We start from the raw sequence: 24,926 nt of genomic DNA, 5'->3' as shown, positions 1-24,926 counted from the left end.
TGCAGGAGCCCCAGGTCCAAGATATCAGTAGAAGAGTATGGAGCAATGAAGACTGCCCCTTGGTACCAAAGGATCAGGTCAGGGAATACTTAAACAAAATGGGATGCACCTACAAGTACTGAGGGAACTGGCAGGTGTCAGTGTGAGCCCTCTTGCAATAGTCTCTGATTGATAGTGGTGCTTGGGAGAAGTGCCCGAAGACTGGAAGAAAGCAAATGTCACACCTATCTTTAAGAACAAGAAGGAGACCCCAGGAACCTACATGCCACCCAGGCTCCTCTCCATCCCTGGGAAGGTGATGGAGCAGATAATCCGGGCAACCATTTCCAGGCACATGAAGACCAAGAAAGCTATTAGGAGTACTCAGCATGGATGCACAAAGATGATGTCACGCTTGACCAACATGATAACCTTCTGTGATTAAGTGACTGGCTTGGTAGAAGAGTAGAAGTCAGTGGATATTGTCTATCTCAACTTCTGTAAGGATTTTGACATGGCTTCTTTTAAGATCCTTGTGGAAAAGCAAATGAACTATAGGCTGGATAAGCAGACACGGAGGTGGATTGAAAACTGGATAAACAGTGAGGTCTAAGGAATGGTGATCAGTGGCAATGGTGATCTAGCTGATGGCCAGTAACTACTGGTGTACTCCGGAGGTCAATACTGGGTCCAGTCCTGTTCAGGACCTTCAGTAATGATCAGTATGGTGGGCCACAGTATTCCCCCAGCAAATTTACTTATGACAAAAAAAATTAGGCTGAGTGCCAGATAGACCAGAGGACTGTGCTGCCACCCAGGGAGACCTTGAAAGGGTCAACACAAACCTCATGCAGATCAGCAAGGGGAACTGCAAAGTCCCCCACCTGGTTAGGAATAACCTCCTGCACTACTACATGCTGGGGGGAAACCAAGCTGGAAAGCAGCTTTGAAGAAAAGGTCCCGGGGATCCTGGTGGACATCCTAGTGATCCTGGAACATGAAGCAGCAATGTGCCTTTACAACAGAGAAAGCCAGCTGTAACCTGGGTTGCAATGGGAGTGTTGCCAGCAGCCCATGGAAGGTGATACTTTCCTCAGCATTGCTGAGGCCACACTCAGTGTCCAGCTCTGTGTTCACTAGTAAAAGGGGGATGTGGAGCTATGGAAGGCAGTCCAGCTAAGGGCAACTGGATGTATCTGCAGAACAAGCTGACTGGAAGGGAAAAGCTCTATTAAAAAAACTTACAGTGGGCTTAGAATATGAAGCAATCAGCTAGCATGCATTACTAATTACAGAGTTAGAGTTGTATGTAATGTGAACAAGTTCTGAAAAGGTAGTTCTGATTCACAGTTATAATGCCAGAATTGATCAATTAATAAGTTTGCCTAGATATCTGATGAGCCGTCCAAATATAATTCAAGCTGATGGGTTGATCAAATGTTTTGATTCAATTTCTGGATGAAAATGGTATGGAAGTTGGGAATGTAACAGCAGGGTGGTCAGCCCCCAGTATATGTCATCAAATCTCAATGACCCCTTTTTATCCTCCAACGAAAAAGCATTGAGGTCTCCTACACCTAATCATTAACTATCCCAGTTTGGAGCAATCTGAGGTCTCAACTACTGCCTGCTGATTAAAACAGATGATCAGAAGACTTGGCTATACATGTACAAAAGACTGCTGTGAAATGCTCAGGAAAAGCCAGGGGACAGTCAATGACACGAGGTGAGATGCCCTCTCTCCTGGAACCAAGCTTTAGGCAGTCTAACAGTTTCCTTGCTCCTACCAAACACTTATGCTATCAACAAGCTAAAAAGTGGGTGCTGTAGTAGCTTGGTTACAGCTGACAATCTTTACCAGTAAAGTCCATCATCACCCTTCTTGAGTAAAGCTGCAGCCTTTCCACAGGGTAAACTAGTTACAAAATGTCACATCTATCAAAATAAATTTCTGTTATGATCTTTCTGAGACTGTCTTATAATTTTGAAAAACAAATATCACCTATTTTAGGCTCCTAAACCTTTATGGCAGCCAGAAGAGTTGAAGCGGGTAGCATTACAGGCAGTTTGAGAAGTGAGATGAGAAATCAGGAAGGAGGAGGCATAAGCTATTGAAAGTGTTATTGGACAAGAAAGAGATTGAGTTGGGTGAAAAGAAAAGCAGAGCACCATGAAAATGGGTAAAAAATTAATCTTGAAAGAAAGACTGGAGAGAATAAAGATGGGCTAAGGAAGCACTCTCAGTATTTCATCACAGATGTTCTCGTCTACTTAATCTAAATACCTTAAGTTTAATTTCTTCACCATATTCCCAAATGTAGAGTTACTTTGATTAATTATTTGAATTATTAATTACTAATTACTTCTGCAGCATTGATGGGTGAAGTAAGATGCCTGGTAATTCTTTCCTCACTGATTTGAACACTAAAAGTATGAGTCTGTCTGCTACTACTGAAAATTCTTTCTGCCCACATGTTTTGTTTAAGGCCATTCACATAGGGACCTTTAATAAGATAATCATTCAGTATTTGTGGGCCAACACTCAAGTTGCTGCACTGGAACATTGTATTTTTTTCAAGTTATTGAAGGTTACTCTTGGTTTCGTAATACATTTAATTTCCTTACTGAAAAAGGAAAGGCAAAGTCAATCAAGAAAAGAGGGTACAAAGTCAAGACTTTTAACTAAAGATGGGTACAAGACTATAATTCGCTAGGGGGTTCTGATGATGTTCCAACCCTGGAAGCTTTTAACTCAAGTATAGGGACCAAATTTTGGTGCTGTATTCCCTCAAGAAAAATCAGCTTTATATGGAATACATTAGAATATTTCCAAGTATTAAATATGCATAGATAATGTATTTGGAACATGAAAGGAAGAGCGTAAGCTATTTGTTAAAGAGATGATAAAAAATGTTGACTGAGTGGAAGGAGAGGGCTGCAATTTTAACTTAGCTGTGAAAGCAGATGCTTCCCTTTAGCAGAGCAAGTACAAATATTTATTTTACTTTTTTGACTTAGAAATGAAAATTATTTCTATCTTTATCTATTTCTACAGCTCCTGGGTTTTTAGTTCTACTCTGTGACTACACAGAAATCAGTAATTTCTCTCACTATTTTATTTCCTGCTTAATTCCTTCTTATCTATCTGTATGATAAACTAATTTCCTGCCTTGCCTATTAAAACTTCCTAGCTTCTGGTCGGTCTTTTTCTTGTCATGGTCTTCTTTTAGCTTCCTCATGCAAAGTCCTTTATACTTTTTTTTTTTTTTTTTTTTTTTTTTTTTTTTTTCACAGTGTCAGGTCCTGCTTTTGAATGACCTTTCTGAACCCACTAGCTATCTTCCATTCCTCTGTCCTCACAAATGCTTTTTCATTTACAGTGTATAATAAGCAAATGGTGGTAGTTTATTCATTACTCTTTTTACAAATATGAGCACTACTGATGACTTCTGGTGTATGTAAGTAGCCCCACTCAAACTGGCAAATGTATATAATAACTAAAATAAATACAATAATATAAAATAAAGTAAAGTAAAATAAAATGAAGCATGTTTTCAGCAGAGGAATATAATTACACCTCTTCCCCATTTGAATCCTTTTCCACGATGGCACATTATGTTTCTGTAACAAAGACTGAGAAATCTTCTGAGATTTTACCATTTATTTGATCTCAGCGCATCAAAAGTAATCCACCTATGCTACTTTGTACTAGGATATCACTAAACCCAACATTCTTTGTGAGTTGGCTGTCCCTCAGGCACCTTTACTAAGTTAGAACTTGGAATAGGTTTAAATTCGTCTCAAGGTAGAAGACTCTCTTGAGTTATTGCACTGTCTAAATTTTATCCATTTTTAATTCTCCCTGCTTCAGATTACCCTAGTTCAATATTAGATGTCAAAGAGAGAACATAACAGCTCAAGAACATCACTGAAGGGTTATTACATCTTTGACAAACTACAAGGCAAAAGGGATAGAACATCATCTAAAATCTCTCTTTATAAAGTATTCTGAAAGCAAACTTTTGCTCTCAAGCTTAAAGTATTGCTGTAAGACACTCTTTATTAGTAGGTGGTTTGAGTTGGAAATGGGCATATGTATCCCATATGGTCTTATTTATCCCAGAAGGATCTTTTGCCTGACAGCTGCAGCTGCAGAGGAGGTGGATTTGATGGCCTTTTTGTTCCTAGATTTCCAAGCTCCTCATTTTTCTCTGTATGAGACAATACACCCAAGCGCTATATTGGCTGGGATGAAAACCAATTATTTCTGTCAGTACTTCCAGGATATATCGTGCACCTTCCTTCTTCCTTGTGCCATGTTAACCAGCGTAGACATGGGGTGAACTCCTCACCCCAAGGACCAGAATTAGTGACCCCTAAAGTCTCACCTGGCCGATGTGCCTTGGGAACTGCCATGTTCATCACTCGTCCTCCATCCTGAGGCTTGGGGGGCGACGCGGTAAACCTGCAAATCCCTGACTCTGACGGGGTGCTTGAGGTCAGACTGTCTGTGTAGTCATTAGTCCCTGCCGTGAGCTGCTCTGACGATGTGTCTGATATGAAGCACTCTGTGATGGTGAACTTGGCATGTCTCAGCTGCTCTTCCATCTTGGCGTGCTCGTACGCCCTCGCTAGCTCTTCGTATGTTGAGGAGGCACTTTCTGTGGAGACCATGCTGCTTCTCGCTCGATCTGAACAACAGAAATACACATCAGGAAACATCCCTGCAACCCTTTTTTTGGGGGGAGAGAAGCTACAAACGTGATAGCACTTCTTAATAAAATGCAGAGCACTTGAAATTACCGAGGCAATTTAAACGGGTCTGCTTCGCTATAAATGTCTGTGTGATTTTTAGTTTAGTCAGTTTCTTGATAATTACAGATAGTCTAAAGTGAAGTCTTATTCTGCTAACAGCATTTTGTGGCTTAGCATTCATTTCATGGTTTAGAAGAAATAACCTTTAGTACACGAAGAAGGTTAAAAAAAGCATTTCATTAAAAGTTAAATGCCTTAAAAATGTTAGAAACCCACAAAACAGATTTAGCAATATGAGGAACAGCTTCTTTATATTAGCTTTCTAATGCATCTCATATATTTCTGTGAGGAGATGTCTAGGTGTAGCCCTTCTGTAGGATAGTCTTTCTGTACCTATTTCAATTTCATACTTTTTTTTTTTAGAAATCCCTGGGGTGAAGGTCAGATATAAAGGCAATGTCTCTCATTGTCTCTGACTGTCTCACACAACAGGAAAAATACAAACTCATTTCCTAGGGAACAAAGGTCTTAAGAAAGCAATCTTGTTCGGTAGCTACCAACCTGAAGTCATTCAGGAGCTTTTTTCAATGTTCTGAAGCTAATGGGGGATTCATATTTGACACATAGGATATTATGACCTAGGAGCTCTTTTATTCTGCTGATGAATTTCTGACAATATCAGTATTTCTTAAATAAGCATTATTCTAGAAGATGCAAGTGGCTAACAATTCAGTAAAAATAATTCTAGAAACCCAGCACTCATTTCTGGGGAGACAAATCTCTGGTCTGTTGCACCCATCTCAGTTCTGCTTCAGTGGGCTGGAAGAGCAGAGGACTTAGGAAAGTTCCCTGGGCAGAAGTCATGTTTCATCACAAGATCTGTACAATTTCAGACATTGCTGGTGATGTTCAATAAACAGGCACAATGCAATAGCTAATTCATAAAAATGGGACTCCTATAGCAGCCAGAGGCAACTTTGTTGTTATTGTGAATCTTTATCTTTTTTATTGTGTATTGGGATTCTTGCATCAGTTTTCATTGTGCAAAAGAATGACCCTCCTGCCACTTCTAAATAAGACCATGCACTATTTAAAATGACAAGTATATTTTACAATATGATGTAACTTGCTTTAGATTTTCAGCTGGCCAGAACTTAAACAAGCCTTTTTCTTTCTTTCTTTCTTTCTTTCTTTTTTCTTTTCCCTCAGGACATATCATTCTGTTTTTCACATTTGCTTTGTAAATCAGACCAAAACAATGTCTTGCTGAATTTCTAATCAACTACAAACTCCTGGAAGGCTGCAGCTGCCCAGTGCCATAGTGTCTGTAAATATGATGGTCATACAAAGGTTCAGTTTGGTCCATGGAGGTCAGGACCTGCTGCCTTCTGTATCTCGTGACCTGAGGTGACTATGCCAGAATGGAGGAAAGTGCATCCAAGTCCAAGGTGAACTTCATGGAACCTGGATTCATCAGGAAATTTCTAGTCCTCTAGTTAGAACATCTGAACAAGTTACAGTTATGAACTGCTTCAATACATTTCTCCTAAGCTTAAAAGCTGCTGCTTTCTAAAACTGAAATTGTTTTGATAAGAAGTGCTAAATTCTACCATATATTAACTGCATCAACTGAATAAAAAATATGAACTCATACTTGAAAAGTTATCAAATGTGAACATTTGTTCAACTGATTCTTAAAAAAAATAACCTGGCTACATCTATTATAATGTTTATTTGGAAATGTTAACCTTCTGAAATACTTAGATTAATTTAAGTGTATTCTTTTCCCAGACACCAAGTGGCATAAGAGAAGTAAATTTTGGCACAAAAAAACCTTTCTTGAGCATGAACTACAGCTTGTTATTCCTTACATAAATCACTGTGTGTTCAAGGGTAGACATAGAGTGGGAAAGGAGCCACATTAAAACATAGATTCTGACATCTGGTTACAACATTACATGTAGCTTTTCTATTAAGCCACATGGCAAATTGAATTCTCTGCCCTTTGTAATGTGCATTGGAAAATATCCTTGGGGGATAACATTTTGGAACACATGCAAGTGCATTCAAAATCTGTAATAGTTACAAAAATAGTTTCTGAGATGACATTTCCTATTTATACCTGTAACTGTAGAGGTATTAGAGTTAATCCTTAAAGCCTTATGATAATTCTACCTGAAGAAATCAGGATGAAGTTTGTCAGCTGGTTGTAGTTATCTATGGAGTGTGGTTACCCTTTGAAGACAACATAGGGGTCTGCAAGTTTAAGAGGATGAATAGTGAAATCCTGAGAGTTCCAACATATAAATTACTGGATGTAAGAGAAGTCAGATACTTGTTCTTACAGAGAGAAAGTAATACTGTTTTTCATGGTGGAAAGTCAGGTTCACCTGCTGCTTTGTAGCTCTAACATACAGCTTTTTCATGTGATAAACACTATTCCACTGAGTTCAGGCAATTCCTTCTGAGGAGGCCAGAGTAAGCCTGGATTTGCTTCTGTCAGGCATACCTTTGGATAGTATTTTTATATTTAACCTTTATTAGATTTGCTTCATGACTGTTCTTCTGCTTAATCATTTATTTATTTGCCTTTTTCTGTCATTTGTTCAGTGTAAGGCAGAGAAGAAAGCTTTTTTTTTTTTTTTTTTTTTCCCAGTTACAATTGAATTTATAATGTGAAGACATCAAAAAGAGAGGAAGGCTTCAGGCAGAATATGTATGCAGTGTCTCCCCACTTATCATCTGGAGGACTAAAGCCTATGATGTTTCTCAGGAAAATCAGAGCTAGCTGCTGCAGTATTCAGTGATAAGAATGGATTTTGACTTGGATCTTTCGCTCTCATTTTTTCTGCTTAGAATAAACCCTATGAACATATTACATGGATATGAAAAGAAAAATACTAACCTCAACGGAGCTCAAACCATAAAGCAATTCTGCCTATGACTCAGGCATGTTGGTTGCTAATACTGCCCCTTTCTGGTCAATGCCAGTTCACACAGCAAATTCTCCTCCTTTTTCCTTCAGATTCAGGAATATTTACCATCATGTTTTTCAAACGAGTCCAGTATGCACGTGTGGCATACAAATAGATTCATAGAATGTCAGGTTGGAAGGGACCTCAAGGATCATCTGGTCCGACCCTTCTAATATTGTTTATATGATTTGTCTCGTCACCCCATCGAGCTGAGACTTAAAACATTCGAAAGTGGGAGAATTCACCATTTCCCCTGGGAGACCATTCCAATAAGAGTAAGAGTAAGAGTAAGAATGAGAATAAAAGAGGAAGAGGAAGAGGAAGAGGAAGAGGAAGAGGAAGAGGAAGAGGAAGAGGAAGAGGAAGAGGAAGAGGAAGAGGAAGAAGAGCAAGAAGAGCAAGAAGAGCAAGAAGAAGAAGAAGAAGAAGAAGAAGAAGAAGAAGAAGAAGAAGAAGAAGAAGAAGAAGAAGAAGAACAAGAACAAGAACAAGAAGAACAAGAACAAGAAGAACAAGAAGAACAAGAAGAACAAGAACAAGAAGAACAAGAAGAACAAGAAGAAGAAGAACAAGAACAAGAAGAACAAGAAGAACGAGAACAAGAACAAGAACAAGAACAAGAACAAGAACAAGAACAAGAACAAGAACAAGAAGAAACCACAGACACGGTATTTGTTATCACAAACAATATATGCATGGGTGGCACCCTTTATAGGCAGCCTACAGAAAAAAACCTTAGCAAAGCAAAAAAAAAATGATGACACCTAAGCACCAAATGAAGTACATCAAGGACCAAGAAGGTTACTGCAGCTTCTGGCGTCCTGTTTGCTGTCCCTGCAGAGAGCTCCATACCTGTGTCCTGCGAAGGGCTGACGCTGTAGCTGTCACTCTCCTTGTCCACTGAACCTGCTGGCCTGGGGGTAGGCAGCCTCCAGTCTGTGGTGAGGGTATGAGCTGATATGGTGGGGTGAGGTCTGTTGAGGGTCCACTGACTGGCGTAGCGGTTGCGAGCTGTGGGTCCGGTTTTGGCACTCCTCCTCGTGGTAGGATCTGTGATGGATAACAGAGAGGGTCTTTGCCTCTAGGCTCTTGAATTGGTAAGGAAACAAGCCTGGTCAGAAGGGGATGGCCACTGACATCACGTTAGTTAAAAAAAAAAAACCCAACAAAAAAAACCACAAAATGAAATCATGTATTTTAAAAGCGGTAAAACTGAATAGCTGAAAGCCCTACCAGTCTCCCATTGACACATTCATTATCACTCCACTCCAACATAAGCAGTTCTCCAGTACAAAAAAATGTTTTGAGATTTGAAAGTGCACAAGGCAAGGAAATCAGGTTGGGGATTTCACAGGATGTTTTCAAGTGAAGTCTAAGGTAAATTATCAGCGTAGATGTGCTCTCAGAAACAACCAGGTAAATGGTCTCAGTTTGTAAAAACATGTGCTGAGAAATGTGGTGATATAATTTCCTAAGCCCAAATGTTATTTGAGGTATATAACCCTTGGCTAGTGTTATGTACCTGTTTTGGAGAAGAATACATCAAAAGGGTTGGCAGACTACTTCTATGATTTAAAGTCTCAGTCTTATTTAAGTTTCCACAGTCTATTGTTTTCCAGGAGAATACAAGCTATCCAGAAGAGTCCACCATTCCAATATAGTAAGTGTTGGTGATTGTTTAAGAAGTTGATTTTGAGTTGTACTGAGAATAATGGAAAGAGATCAGTATCCTGGAAAAATATCCTAATCTGGACACTTTTACTATATTACACTATTAATCAGTTACAGATTCCCTATTTTTTTTTACAAGTAGTCAAGACAGAAAACATAACAGGCAATAGTGCCATCGGAGTTTCAGAAGCAACAGGTTCATAAAGATTTGACCATTTTCTTAAGCTTTAAAAATCACGTGTTATTTGTTTAAGAACAGCAATGTTTTATTTTTCATTACCCCAGAGATAATTGGGTGATGGAGTAGGAGTGAACTATCTGCCAAAACTGACCTTCTTAATTTTGCTAATAAATAGTTCTCCTGTAAAAGAAGTGAGCCTTTTACTCCCTAACAAAGCAAGTGGAATAGAAAAATCATTATGTGGCAAACAGAAAGTGACTAAATCAGCACAGAAGGATTTCTCTTTGAAGCTTCTGAAAGGATATCACTAACAATAGATAGGGTATTATAAATGAAAAATTCAAATCTATTCAAATGTTCTTTGACATTCAAATGGTGAAGTTGTCAGTCTTTGAGGTAAGAGACTTTAGCAGAAGCAATTTAAAGAGAAAAACAATACCCAGATAATGACTGAGCATTGCTGCTGCCTAAGCATTACCAGTAAGAATTTGTATTCTTCTGCTTCAAAGAAACAAGCTGTGGCCTGATCTTCTCCTACTTCACATCTTTCCTTTACAGCAGTGGAAAAAATATGAGCCCAGTGCCACTGATAACTGATCCTCTTGGTAGAGCAACACATAGATGCCTCACACGGATGGCATCCCAAAGCACACTTGACACAGTGTGACCCACCCGTCAGTATAAACCACTTCTTGTAACAGATGTGGAAAGTTGGCACATGGCTGTTGTGCAGGCAGAAATGAGCCTTCATGCCTGCTTAAAGGAGAGTCATGAAGGACAGAAGGAGAATGCTAGTGAGAAAACTCTCGGCTGGGGCTGCTTGTCCTGGAGAAGAGAAGGCTCAGTGGGAATCTCATTGATGTACACAAACACCTGAAGGCAAGCTGCAAAGAGGACAGAGCAAGGCTCTTTTCATTGGTGCCCAGTGACAGGAGCAGAAGCAGTGGTCACAAAGAAGCACAGGAACTTCCCTCTGAACATCAGCAAACACTTGATGGTGTGGGAGGCTGAGCACTGGCACAGGTTGCCCAGAGAGGTGATACAGATACATATATAGAGAGAGATATACATATATAGAGAGATATACAGAGGTTGTCCAAGCACATCTGTGGGCAACTGTCTCCAGCTAACTTTGCTTTAAGCAGAGGAGTCAGACTAGCCAGTGCCCAGAGGTCCCTTCCAGCCTCAGCTGTTCTCATCCTGTGCTTCAGTACTTTCCTTGAAGGAGGTGGGAGGTCCTGCTGCCAGCATGCAGGACATCAGTGCTCATCCTGCTGAGCATGTGCTGAGCAGTAGCTCTGCCCCAGCTGTGCTGTGCCTGCATAAGGGGCTCTGTAGCACAGGCACAGCCCACTCCAGAGCTGCCTGTGTCATGGAAAACAGTGTGCATCTGGTGCCCTGGTCTTTAAGCCAGCCCTGCTGTCATGTGCTGAAATCTAATTGAAGAGAGCAGAAGTGAACAAGCCAAGGAAAAAGGTTCATGAAGCATAGGTCTTTTAGAAATAAATACAAAAGAACATGAGAACAAATTAAAAAGTTATGTAAGGGAATATGTGCCAGCCAGTGGGTGTGAGTGTACTCAGACAGAAGGATTCACAGTCTCTGAGCCACTGAGCTGGGCACTTCACTCCTCTTCAGAGAGAAAGCTGTGGGTCTAGACAAAACGTCATAGTCCAGCCTTTATCAAAAGTATATTAGTGTCTTAAATCCTGAGAACACTACCTAAAAGCCTTTGATCCAGCCCCATGTAATGCTGCCATCAGATATTTACTCCATAATAAAAGTAATGGTGGATTTCTATTTTTAAAGCTGAGCCGGACGCTGATCATACTTGTTCACATGAGTTAAATCCAATTATAATTTGAAAGAAATCTTCCTGATTTCAGTGGAAAGAAACACATGACTGCACACAAAAAGTGATTAGGCATGGAAGGTGATGATGCTATAGCTGGTGCCATAAAGTGCTGTGGTATGATTCAAGCAGGCAATCGGGAGTGGTGCCTCTTTCCTTATTAGAAAAGAGAGGGTTGGAAGATAACAGAGGTCTACAGTTTACCCAGATGATCTTGACCTGCCAACGTGATAAAAAATAGCTGATGATATCTTTGCTTTTAGTGAGCAGGCTAGACAGCACGTACATGAACTAAAGGAGTGAGAAAAGAGTGGTGTGAGAGAGAAAACAAATACCGTATCTTGACTCTTTTAATTCAAATGCTATGACTCTCCATAGATGAAAAACGGTGTTACTAACCTAGTCTTCACATATTTTTAAACTGTCAGAGTCAGAAAAGCAACAAGGTCAGGACTAGATCAGTTGTTGTTTAAAGACTGAGGCGGATTTCAGCATTTACATTCACCAGACTCACCAAGTAAAATTTCCAAAATGGTCAGGGAATAGAACTAATCCAAGAGATTCTAGAAATTGCAGTGCTAGTGAACTACACTTTGGTAAAAGCCCTAACTCATAAGTATTCCTCTGATCTAGAGATTTTCATTTCCATTTATATAGATACAGAGCACATTCATGAGAGAAATAAGAATGATGGATTGCAGTAGTGTATTAATTTATGATATCATTTTAATCACTATAAGAATAGCTCAGCACAAATATATGTCGGAAAAGTAATTTACCATAATAACTAAAACTGGAAATACAACTTTTTCAGAAAAGCAATAATAAGAAATGTGTTTCTTGCCAGATGTAGAGGTAAGAAGGGAAGAAATATTTTGAAATACAATAAAGATCGATCACCAATAAAAAATATATTAGACACCAAAAGTCATTAAGCTAATTTACCCAATAAATTATAGAAATTAAAATTTAGCATGCACTAGGTTTAATGAAAGCCAGATATGAATTATTCCAAATTACACCTACATTTCAGATGCACATGCAATTTTTACCGTATTGAATCACTAAATGCAACTGTAGAAGAAATGTTCTCTGCTGACCTAAATACATTTCTCTCAGTTTTCAGACTGAAGAGTAAAACCCTATGATGATGCAAACACAGGAGCACAGTAATAATTTTCTTATAGTTTTCTGTTCTCCAGATAACATATTCTCTTAGATGCTTACTTGTTCCTGGCCGGGCATCAGAAACATCAACTAGTGGTCCAGTAGCTTGTGACACAGACTGGTAATGTACTGTGTGGGTGACAGTCAATGACTTCTGCTTAGATGTCTCTCCAAAATCAGCATCAGTGAGCAGAACTGTAGATCTGTCATCTGGAAGTTAAAAAAAAAAACTAAGTCAGATAACGAGTAACAAATTTTGGGTTTGCCTTCATAAGAGCTTTACAGCAAAGTCCCCAGTCTTATTTTCAGCTGGTCACCACCACTGACAGTGGCAGCACCCTCTTTTCTGCAGGACTGAAGATGGCTTTTAAGTATCTATCACAGCTTGGGAGCCTCTGGCTTTAAACTCAAAGTTCATACAAAACTAAAGAATAAGAGTAATTTTCATATCTGTCTCCATGATTTCACCTCAGAGATGTGCAATTCAGATAGACTATTAAGCAGCCAAGAAGCCTTCCAAAAAGCTAATTTTTGTGTAACTATTTTTGGGCCTAAATCCTTCTCTTTTGTCTTCTCAACACTGCCATCACCCCCTTCATTTTCAGAAAGCTTAACTGAGCTTTGCAACAATACAATAATTTTATTTCTTTCTATTATCAAAAATAGTAATGTCCTCAGTGAAATCACCCATGTCTTCCCAAAAGAAGGTTGTTTGCTAATTTTGCTAACTTATCTGCTACCAGTCAGTTTTTTCTCCAGAGACAGAATATTGCATAAGGGATGGCCATGACCCAAGACAGTTCTTAGGGAGCTGATTATTTCTAAGCATGAGTGCAGTAGTGAGGAGTGCTAAGTTCTACCAGCTCTCTCTAGACCAAAACTTACTACTGTAGTTTAAAAAAGAAATTTTGGGCATCTTTGTGTGAGTTATGTAAGTTTCTCTTACATAGTCAGTCCATCTGACTGTGGGCTTTTTAGCAGCTGCAAAGGAAGGTGTTAGTTAAAGCCTGACCTTGTCAAGGACTGGAAGGGAAAGGTGAGCAATCAGTGATCTGTTCTGCTGTATGAGTCTGCTGTCTATGAGTTCCCTATAGGGTAGTATATATATTCACCAAATTTCTACACATACCTTGATCCCTGCAGTAGAGTACTTTTTTTGTTTTTTTGTTTTGTTTCTTTTTCTGTTGTGCTCTCTGTGTTGTATTTGTTTTGCTCCAAAGAGGAACCTGGTCCACTTGATCACGGAAGATTTAAGAGCAATAAATTTTCCACTGGCTTTGTGATTATAGAACAACTATTTGCATACTATAGGACTTTCTTTTGCATTTCTTAGTCTTTTTATCCATTCATAATAAAAGCCACAAGAAGTTTCTGCTATGCAATGTTATGCTATATAGTGTTGTAATGCATTTCTAAAGGAACTGGCAGTGATGGGGCTTCTGTGCATTCACTAGTCAGCAGAGGTTGATTTGTTTCTTCTAAGCATTCCTCTTTTTTTTTTTTTTTTTTTTTTTTTTTTTAAACTTGACAGACACCATTAGGGTGAACAGTTCTGCACAATAAGATAACTAGCATTTTTTACCCAAAGAAGGCCATAAACAGAATGAGCATTATGAAATCGCTCGGTCTCTGGCAAAAGATGAGCTCTTGTTCAAGTTGGGAATAAAGCCTCCTGGCAGTGAACTATGTCAAAGACAGCCAAAGTTCTGGCTTACTCTGAGTGCTTTGTGGAGAGCTGTCTAGTACCAAGCCAGTGATCACATTGCTGCAGTTAAGGCACTAATGCTATTTCCACTGGAGCCCACTGGTGCTCAGAAACAAAAAAACTGTCTTTAGGATGAAGCCTGGCACAAAAGATTCCACCACAGAGGCAAACTTTGAGAAGCTGAAATCAGGATTTTAAGAAGTCTGTATTTCAGGTGAAGCAAAGGTCTCCTTTTCAAATCTGCAGGACAAATGGTGAAATGTCCACCCTCCTTCATGCCAGACTGACAGAAATTGTGACAAGGTGTGGGGCTAACGTGGCTTGTCCCTACCCAGTGTGCTCATGGACAAGAGATGCAGAGATGCTGCTCCCACTGTGCAGAGCTTTCCTCGCTATTCCTGGGATGCTCTTGTATTCCCAGCCACTACTGGCTTCTTCTACACATATTTTCATCCAAAAAAGTTTGAAGTCTAACAAGATCAGTCCAACAAGGTCACTCTGGAGGGTCTTACCACAATGTATACCCCTACAATCACATTTGGTTGTATTCTTATTCTGTTGAGATTTCAGACATCTCAAATTTAAATAACTTGGGGAAAAAACTCAAAAACCACAAAGCGCAATACCAAGAAATTCTGGTTTTTATGACATTTCAGCCATGTGCCTGCCACATGAGAAATCTTGTTTTCCATTGTGTGAAACGGTTTAGATTTGAATTTTGCATAGATACACAAAAGCTGAAAACTGATCAAGAAATAGAGATATTGTTTGCTGTGAAGAGGTGGATACAATAGGCAATGTGTAAGCTTTAGAAGCTGGATATGGAAAATCTTTAAATGCTGATGTTTTTGTTTCCGAATTTCATTTTCCTCATAACTAATGTCATTGATCCAACCGTCTGGGAAAAGCCAAAAAAAAAAAATTAAAATGAAAATAATGAAATTGCCAGTCTTCATTTACATTTTCTACAAGCAGCTCCTTCCACCAGCTTAACTTTCCTAATTTCCTGCAGTATTTTAAGTACTGAACTGAGATTACTTAAATTCAAAAACTAATCAAAGGGGATAAAAAAAAATTCAGTTCTGTTTTCAAATGTTACTTTGTGGTCTTTTTTTTCTTGATATGTGCAGTGGAGAAAAGATGTGGAGTAAAAGGAGTCACATAACAACTTACGGAGTCACAAACACCTGATGTGCCTATTTTGTTAACCACTGAAAAAAAAGCCCAACAAGAGTTTACCAATGGTCTCCATCGTGTCCCTCTCCTCAATCAGAAGTTGTGCTCTGGGAATGTCTATGTGCATCCTCAATGTTTGCTGCTGCTTATTAAGGGTATCTGAGGTCCTGGTGTTCTTGCTAAAAAACAAGAGAAGTGGACACATTAACATTCAGCCAAAATGAAAAGATACTTGCAAATGTTGTCACATAATGAAATAAGTAAAAACACTTTGAAAGATTCAACTTTTCTTTCATTCCTCATAGATATGAGTAAAGAAACATTTTGATCAGAAACATGATCAAAACAGGTTGGTAGAAAAATTATGCTGCACTATTTCTAACTTTTTTAGCTTTTCATTATTTTTCATTAAATACATTTCAAATATCACTGAAATTAGTAAATGCAAAAGAAAATTAATAACCAGGAAATTCATTAATAAATCACATAAAATAAATAAAGGTTTTAGTCCCACTGATGTTCCAAGACTAAAATTGCAAACCTTGTTTACATTGATGGATTATTTCTAATTGATTGATGCAGTATTCTAAAAAAGAACATAAAACAATTATTCTATCATCATGCAAATCGAAACAATTTCATTTTGAAGTTTGCGTACCAGAAAATTACTTCTTAAATGAGCAGTCTTCCCAAAGCAAATGAAAATGGATAGTAAAATTGAGTGCTACAATCATTTCTAGTACAGAGCTTGCACCAAGAAACCTTTAGGTAGCACTAAAACCTCAGGAACTTTTCCCCCTTTTAGATGTAACTACTCTTTGGAGGACAGGAAATATTTGCAAATAGTTCTTTCACAGGGAGGATGAGGAAAGTTAAGACAAATCAGCCAGTAGTATGATCTAAGTACTGACACTTCAAAGAGCTTTAAAATTCAAGTGGAGGCTCATTTGCTGGTGTCAAATAGCTGTAGATCACTCAGTTTAATTCTTCTTTGGCAATGAATTATTGTTGTAAAGGGAATCAGCAGAGGGCTATTAAGCTGCTTCATAAGTTAACTTTGTCCCTGAGTGTGGGCTGCTTCGTAGGACAGTAATGTATGTGTGATGAACCCACATCTCTAGACAATTTGTCTTAAGTTCCTACATAAGAAAGATCAAACTAGTGCAGGTTTGGAGGTTATCCTAAGCTCTTTTCCAGGAGGAATTTCCTTGTTGTGTGGCCAGTAATTCTGCTCCAAATCCAAGAGTGAGATTTTCAAGGAACAGAGGTACATCTTCTTGTCTGATTCTTACCTTCTGCCTTTCCCTGCTCTTGTGGTCTATGCATCTCAAATTTTAATATCTCTGTATTCACCTGGGTGATTAAGTGGTACTGTTGCCATCATGTACAGATGGATAGCTGGAATACAATCAAACAGCCTACACCTACTGCCTCATGTAATCACAGTGGCAGCAAAATTTCAAGAGAACTACCTTAGGGCTGCCAGACTTTTATCCATATATAATCAGTGAAGAATAGTGGTCATAGTCTCTTATTAAGCACATAAATTTTAAAAGATGTTTAGCATCCTAGAATGATCTTAAGTTCCACACTGACTTTCTCAAAGTCTCTGCAGTGTCCACATGGATCAGAAGTCACTCTTATTGCTTTCCAGACAAGTTGCTGAAATGTTAAGAGAATCAGAAGCTAATGTATTATTTGCATGACAACTTAAAGGTATTTTAATTTGGCCTTGGCTAAGATCATAGGGCAGAGCTGTGACAAAGTAGGAAACTGAATTTCTGAGTTCTAATTTCAATTAATATTTGATAATTCAACAGCTATAGGATAAAAGCAGGTACATATAGAATCTGTGTGATACATAATTAAGTCTAACAAACACATCATTGCTCCCCTTCTCTGCTTACCAGGGATGCAGGACACAAAAGGATTGAATCAGATACGTTCCTCAGATAATGAAGATCTCAGCATCCCACTGAGCACTAGAAGCTCTTCTGCAATCTGAGCACTCTCTATTCCTACTATTGCAAAGTACTCAACTGCACAGAAAGTTGCAAGCCAGTTCACAAGGTTTGCAGTTATGCCAAGAGAGAACCCTGAATCCCATTCTTGGCTCCAGGGATAGCTTCATGCAAAATACTTGGAAGGTTCTTCAAGCCAGAACTGGAATCCATGCCTCTATATTCAGGAAAACTCCTCTCTACATTCAGGAAAACTTTCAGGTTATAAAAACCTAAACCTTGGCAGCAAGGCAAGGATTTTTTTGAAGTTTGGTGCCCAGGTATTTCCTAATCTAAGAAAATTCAGGCACCAAAATACTATGTCTGGTGGATGAGGAGTCCAATGACTAACTTTTTAAAGGAAGGAGATGAATCTATTTATATTTTCCTTAACCTGCAGAAATAAAATCCCCAAGCTTGCTCTCTGGCTATTCTTCACCTGTCATATCTTGTAAGGACCTCTGTATAATACAATTCATTTCCTCTGGTTCCATGAATCTCTGACCTCCTGCCTGGGGAAGGAGTCAATGTGCATTTGCTGTAGCCTTTTATTCTACCAAGGTGTCTGCTTTTGGCCACTATCAAAGACAGAATCTTGGGTCTTTGGGTCTCATTGAGTTCAGCTTTTCTCTACAGTCTCTGGATAAATGGGCCTTTTCCCAGAGGAAGTACAATGCCTAAGGTATTTTGAAAACGTATGTATACTTAAAAAAAAAATGTAAGATCTTTAATTAAAAAGTATTTACTTGAGTGACTGAAAGTATCTATGCACAGGAGAGAGTTAAACTTATCAAGCTAGTTATGTAAAGGGATTAAATATGGTGCTCTCTAAACCCAAAGTCATTCTGGATCCTTGGCAGAGAGTCAGGTGACCTCATGGTTTCCTGATATCTAAGCTGGCTGTCAGGAAAAAAACCTGGAAAACTAAATCTTGTAAGTAATCAGCCTGACAGATGAATATCTGGGGAGAAAAGATTCCTCACCTTGTGTTCAAACTTTGAAAGCTCAGTCAATTGCAACTGATTCACAATAAACTGTTTCAAAGAAGTCGGCTGGACTGACCCTTTCACCCAAAAGAAACATAAAAAAGCTGTGACAGCAGCAGGCATATTTATGTGTGAATTTAAGGTACCAGCAACAAGTTGCGTGGCTCCTATTAAACTGCTTTCTTATGCTGGGGTTTATTCTGCTCCCCAGACCTCTAGCTTACACAGCCAAAGCCAGCAACTTTCAAAGCAAAGACTAAAGCTCCTTTCTTAATCTGCTTTACACACACTCATAAATATCTCCTCAAAGGGCAATATATACAGAGCTCTCTCCATCCCTTACATCTTCCTACTAAAGCAAATTTTCTGTTCTCTGTCCAATACTTAAACAGCAAGGAACAACCCATGGCATACTCTCTTTCTTTATATTTGCAGCATAACAGATTTTGGTGAAATATAAATAATAATAATAATAATAATAACAAAAAAATATCAGGAGCTTTATAATATGTTACTATTGCTCTGGAGAGGGCTTATTATCCTTTTTATTATTATCGTGCTAAATCTTCAGGAACATTTAGTGATGGTAGGTAGCTCAGGTTTCAGGTGGAGGTATTTCACAGATCTATCAGAAATGGCAGAGCATTTAGCCTGTAGAAAGTAGTATCCCCAACACAGCATAATTTTGTGAGCTCCAGGTTATGATGCATCTGCAAATGTAGGCTTATATCCCCTCCTTTCTACAGAGTCCTATTTTAATAGTTATTTGCCTTTTTTTTACACTTTTAAAAGAAATACAAAATATGATTATTTAAGAAAGCAACATTATTTGTTAAAAAATGAGACGGGAGAAACTGACTTGATGATCATATTTCAATGTTGGTGAAGGGAATAGCAAAAAGAAATGATGGTTGCTGAGCTGCCTAGAAAACCAGCTCTCACCTAAAGGCTAGGGAGGGACCTGACTGCTCTCTGAGTGCATCAGGGGGAGGGGGCAAAAGAAATCCTATATTTGAAGGTCAATATCTACAGGAAAAAAAAAAAAACTGGTCAAAAACCTGAAAACTTCGGTTTGCAGTTGGATAAAATTTTTTAAGTGTCAGAGGAGTGAGACTCTGAAATGTCCTTATAGAGGCAATGACAAGACTAATGAAGCTAACCTGGGTCATCAATTTTGCAGAGGTGTTATGTGTGGTTGTCACTGGGACTGAATATCTTCATTCAGGAGATTCAGCCAGTCTGTGCTCAGTTTCTTTGGGGAATGGACTTGCTGCATATGCTAATCTATGCTATTTTCTGCAACACTGAAAAATATGAGAGCCTATCATCCTGAAGCTGCTTAAACCTGCAATCTGCTGCTAGCAGAGTTTTCTAACTGGCAGATAGGAAGGGTATGACCTGACCTGCATGACCAGTCTTGTTAACATCAGTGGGACTATTCAGATGGCTTTGCAGACTGATGGAGTAGAGCTGAGTTTACACTAAAACCATCTGTCACCATGTCAGTGGTTAAGTATATTCTCACAATAGCAGGTGAAGGTCATCACGGGTGAGGCAGTTCAGAGTATCATTCATTTGGTGAAATACCTTTGACATTCTTAAATTTGTTGACTAAAAAGAAAAATATTTTCCAGCAAACCGAAACTCATTTGAATTTAAAAATAATCCCATGGTGATCCCATTCCCAAATATATGCAGCAGATTTAAAGTTCAATATTTTCCCCAGGCAATACAATAAACATTGAATATATGAAATTTCCATCTTTGAAAGAATTGTGGTGGGTACAATAGTCATTCTGTTCCAATTCAACAACTGAATTAGATTTTTGGATGCTGAGCTGGTGGAACAGACCTGAAAAGTAATAAATGGGTTTACCCGTTCGTCAATACCTTTGGGTATAAGCAGCTAGCAATGGAAAATTACATAAATATAACTGTAAATTTTAAAGATATTCATATCCTGGCACTTACCAGCTTCAATCAGATGAATGCTGAAGAGCAATTACTAAGGTACACTATATGAAAATGTTTTTCTGAATAGAAAAAATGTCCAAACAGGCATACATAGCTTCTACAATTAAATTGACTACCACAAGACTTCTCAGGTTTTACCATTTACCGTCACAGAGATTTTCCACAAATTGTCTTTTTTCTCCCATTTCAACCAACACTATATCCTAGTTCTTAGCAAGCAGTCAAACGGTGTGTTTTGAAAAAAAGATTTGGAAAGAGAAGGTGTACTTCTCCACTTGTCACTATAATAATTTTAAAATATTATGCCATAGATGACAGATTTTTTTTTTTTCAATTTAAAAATATTAAATCTATTCTTACCTCATTAGCATTTCAGCCAAACTCTTTGCATCTAGAAGAAAACAGAAGAAATGTCATTACAAATGAAAATATGTTCCGTAGATAGATTAGGAAGTGATTTGAATTAGCCATGTGTAAAACCACTGTTTTTTCTCAGATCAGTGGCAAGAATAAAATAATCTTAGAGAGTGCCTATTTTTGCTGAAACTACATTTCTGTCCTAGACAGTCCTCTTTAGCTCCTCAGTAGCTCCAAAGATGCTTAGAGAAGTACAAACCACAACTTCCTTTAACTCAAAAAAGATATGGAACCTTTCTAGAAGTAGGACCAGTTTAACAAATAACGGGGGTCTTTATTCCTTCAGTTAGCAAATAAACAAGTGAGGAAGGAAAAAAAGGTAAGAGGACAGAAAAGCTGAACTCCACCTGTGGGCAGGACCCAAACCCAAGCTGGATGAGCAGTTGCCAACATGGATTTTCTGAGCAAGGCAGATCTCCAAGGAGTCACCTTGTTTGGTTGCTCTCAAATAGGAATGTTTTTCAGCTAGCAATAGTTCAAAACTAATACTGCATCTTCAGAGGACAGGCTATATACAAAACAGGTGGTGGCTGATTCCCACACGGATGAGCCCTGCTGAAAGAGATATATTCTTCCTGTTGTTGTAATTGATGCTATTATTAGCATAAAATCCTTTGGGGACATAATTATTCTGATATTTATCAGATCAAAAGACACTCATGAAGTTTACCCAGTGTTCTTCAGATGGCATTCTGTAAAACTTTATCAACATAATATAGCCATTTCTGTAGTATTTTTCAGCAAAAATGGACAGCTATGTTTTGATATCCTGCAGTCTGCTTCTAAGCAAATGTACTTAAAAATACTGACTCCAGAGTCCTTAGGAATATCACACAGAAGCAAAGCAGCTTTTTGTGCAATCAAGTGAAGCAAATCTCAGAAGAAAACAATTCCAAGTTGTCAAACAACTCTCCTATTATGTGAAACTTTAGATTTCTCTTTTTTATCTGCGGTGTGAAAACCTACTAGCACCTGCCAAGGCATTAACTGAATTGGTCTGTTTTCCCCATTTCACCTTTTTTATTACTTAATCACCTCCTGGGTCTCCTACACCTACAACAATTTCCCTGCTTGAGATCCTCTTAAATATCCTGCCTTTAAATTTCAGAGAATGCAGGCAGAAATAAACAACCATCTTAATGCATCACTCTGGCTATATCTGTATTAATTTTTAAAAGAAATGGATAAAAGCCTCTTTTTATTCCTAAAAAAACCCTCAACTAAACTGTTCCATTGACTTTCTGCATTTTTTCTTTATACTGTGCCATTTTTCCTGTCTTTGGTTTATTATTTTATTTTATTTTGTTATTATCTTACTATTTTTTGCCTGTTTTATTTCTGACCTCCTACTGGAGAAGCTGAAATTCTGCACTTCCTGTAGGTCTGTTTGCTCCACTACTTTATTTTTAACCATCCTCTATCCCTTTTCAGCACAAAGCATTGCAGATTCCTGGTGGAGTCAAGGACTCTTCATCTGAGTTGTCCCATCAGATCTGAATTGTGCTCCATTTAGGTACTCATTTTATTTTTTGCATTGGAATTGCAGTTATTTTCTGCATTGGGATTACCTTTTTCTGCTAGCACTCATAAGTGCTACTACAGAGTAAATGATAATGTCTTTATCATCAGTCTAAACCAAACTACCACTGCTTCTGCTCTTAACTGTTTTCAGAGATCATTTTACTACTGAATTCTAAGGACCTAGAAAGGGATCCAGGTCTTTTGAAGAAAACAAAAAAAACAAAAAAACCACCAACAACAAAGACAGTCCAGTCCAAGTAATTTTTTTTTTCAGCACATTTCATGATATTTCTTGTTATCCTAGCAGCACAAGAATCATGAAGGGACTAAGCAAGCATTTCCCTCTGGCACACTTAATGCAAGTGATTTAATATGCAAACATTGCTTTCAGTTAATAAGCAGCTTTTGTGAAGAAATTGCTGCCTCCTTAAGAGAAGACTACGGATACTTGTGAAATTAGTCCACAACTGAAAAAAACCTGAAGAAACAAAGTTGAAGATTGCTTGGCCCAATGTTGTTCAGATTGCTTTTTAAATTAGTTTACAAGGATTACATGAAAAATAGCCTCCCCCACATGTTCTCAGGTGCTGTATTCCATGCTCATCTAGAAAAAATATTGTGTTCTCATCCTTAAATGTATGTGGCACATATTCAAGTGCATGTCAACAAATATGAAATCCACAGGAGATTGTGCATCTTCAGTCAAAAAAAAACAAGAGGCATTGTGAAAGGTCATGTTACGTGTCAAAAACTGAACAAGGAAGAACTGCAGAAAAAAAAGGTTTAAATGTACTAACTGTACAAGTAGACTGTTACAATAGTCGGCAGCGTTACTGTAGATAACGATGATTATGCAGGGTATGTGGCTTAGTGTAGGACAAACATCCCAAGAAGATAGGGATCTTGTGTTTCTGTCAATGTAAAATTCAGAAGCCTAAAAGCAACTGAATACAAAAGCATGTCCAAAACATCAGCTAATGGAGAAATGCTAGTTTCACAAACCACTGACTATAGACTACAGGTTGTAATGTGTATTCCATAGATTACACTTTTGATCAGCAAATCGAGAATGCTTCATAAAAAGGAGCCAATGTCACTGCCAGTGTCCCATCTTCCAGCTTTCAGGTGGGGAAAATAATGGCCTGGGGAGGCCACGAATGACAGTGGGAAGGGGCAAATCTCCTACTCCAGTAAAGTATCACCCCATTCCTTCATGAAAAAGACAAACTGCTCCTCTCCGTGGGTTTGACACAACTGCACTGGCAGGCACCAGCCCACTGACAGCCCTCACTTCCATTTGCTGGGGCAGCCTCTTTTAAAATTCTTAACACATTTGGCTCACCCCTGGGAAATCAGGGGCTGTGATGGAGTTTTAGATTGCATGCTGCCAGGTCTGAACTATCACACCATGCTGATGCTTTCTGCTTGGATTAAGGAGAGTTGGATTTAAAACAAAGAGAAAAATATTGTGCAAGTAGTGGATCTAGGTTAATAGTCAGGAGAAAGAGTGGTAAGTCATCAGGTTGCTGTGTTACAATATATGCTGACCTACTGAGTGGCTGCATGAACTCCAGCAGTCTATTGACCTTCTGGTGACCTGTGGAACTACTAAACTGATCAAAAATCTGCAGAAAAAACACACTTTCTTTCTAAATAGAGTACTCCTGAAGAAATAAATCTTACTGACATAGGAGGAAGGCAAAGGTTTACCTGATCCTACATGCTAAAAAAAGAAGCAAAAGGATTGAGAATAGTGAGACTGCAGTTCTTATGCTAAATTTGCACCATTAAAGCTAGAACCACACACCCATATTCTATAAGCACAGATACAATGTTTGCATGCAGAATGCACTGCAAATAGATCTACAATTCTCAATTCTCTCTGTCAAGCAGTTTCAAAGAAAACACATCTCATAAAGCCACAAAAACAAGAATTACATTTGTAACTTGTATGAATTCTTTTGGAAGGTCTCCCCATGGAAGCTGTTATTTCTGATGGAAACGAGAGGAAAGCCAATGGCGGAATAATGATTTAGGAAAAATGAGTTCTGTGCCTCAAAGAAACTCCACCAGGTGGCACATATCAAGTGGTAATGACAGGATTTCAGTTTCAAAACTAATTCAGATGACAGTTGAACACAACATCTACTAGAGCAGTACATTTTTTTAGCTAGGAGATGAGAAAAACTTGCACAGAGGTTTGTTGGTATTTTTTTTAGGCAACTTACTAAGGAGTTTTCTGGAACAGCAATACTGATTGTCAGTAACACTTTTAGAATATGAAGTGAACTCCAAACGAGCAGAAAATAGCTAATATGAGATCAGTTTTCAAAAAGAATGAGCAAAAAAAAATCTGAATTATGAAAGTCCCATCAATCTGATCTTGGCAATGAGCAGAATGATGAAAAAAATGGAATGAAGCTTGATAAAATGAATTCAGGGAGATAGAATAATTGAGGCCAACCAATATATAGGCTTGTAGTCAATCAGCCATGTCACAGTTGATCTTTTAAAAATGAGATTAAAATTCTCTGAGAATTGATGACACTGAAAAAGCTCTCACTGAG

General features: G+C 38.4%; 1 protein-coding gene across 1 annotated transcript in view; it reads right to left on the bottom strand.

Moving 5' to 3' along the window:
* DSCAM (DS cell adhesion molecule) overlaps positions 1–24,926 on the bottom strand; it is a 450,058-nt gene that overhangs the window by 15,729 nt on the left and 409,403 nt on the right. The window contains exons 28-32 of the mRNA XM_071752599.1: positions 20,782–20,812; positions 15,525–15,640; positions 12,641–12,790; positions 8,562–8,759; positions 4,368–4,670 (exon numbers count right to left, since the gene is read on the bottom strand). Of these exons, the coding sequence (XP_071608700.1) occupies positions 4,368–4,670; positions 8,562–8,759; positions 12,641–12,790; positions 15,525–15,640; positions 20,782–20,812 (798 nt within the window). The remainder of the gene's footprint in view (positions 1–4,367; positions 4,671–8,561; positions 8,760–12,640; positions 12,791–15,524; positions 15,641–20,781; positions 20,813–24,926) is intronic.

The sequence above is a fragment of the Heliangelus exortis genome, chromosome 1 (assembly GCF_036169615.1).
Source record: "Heliangelus exortis chromosome 1, bHelExo1.hap1, whole genome shotgun sequence".
Taxonomy (NCBI): Eukaryota; Metazoa; Chordata; class Aves; order Apodiformes; family Trochilidae; genus Heliangelus; species Heliangelus exortis.
The sequence above is the reverse complement of the archived record's forward strand: the minus strand, read 5'-3'. Positions and strand labels throughout refer to the sequence as shown.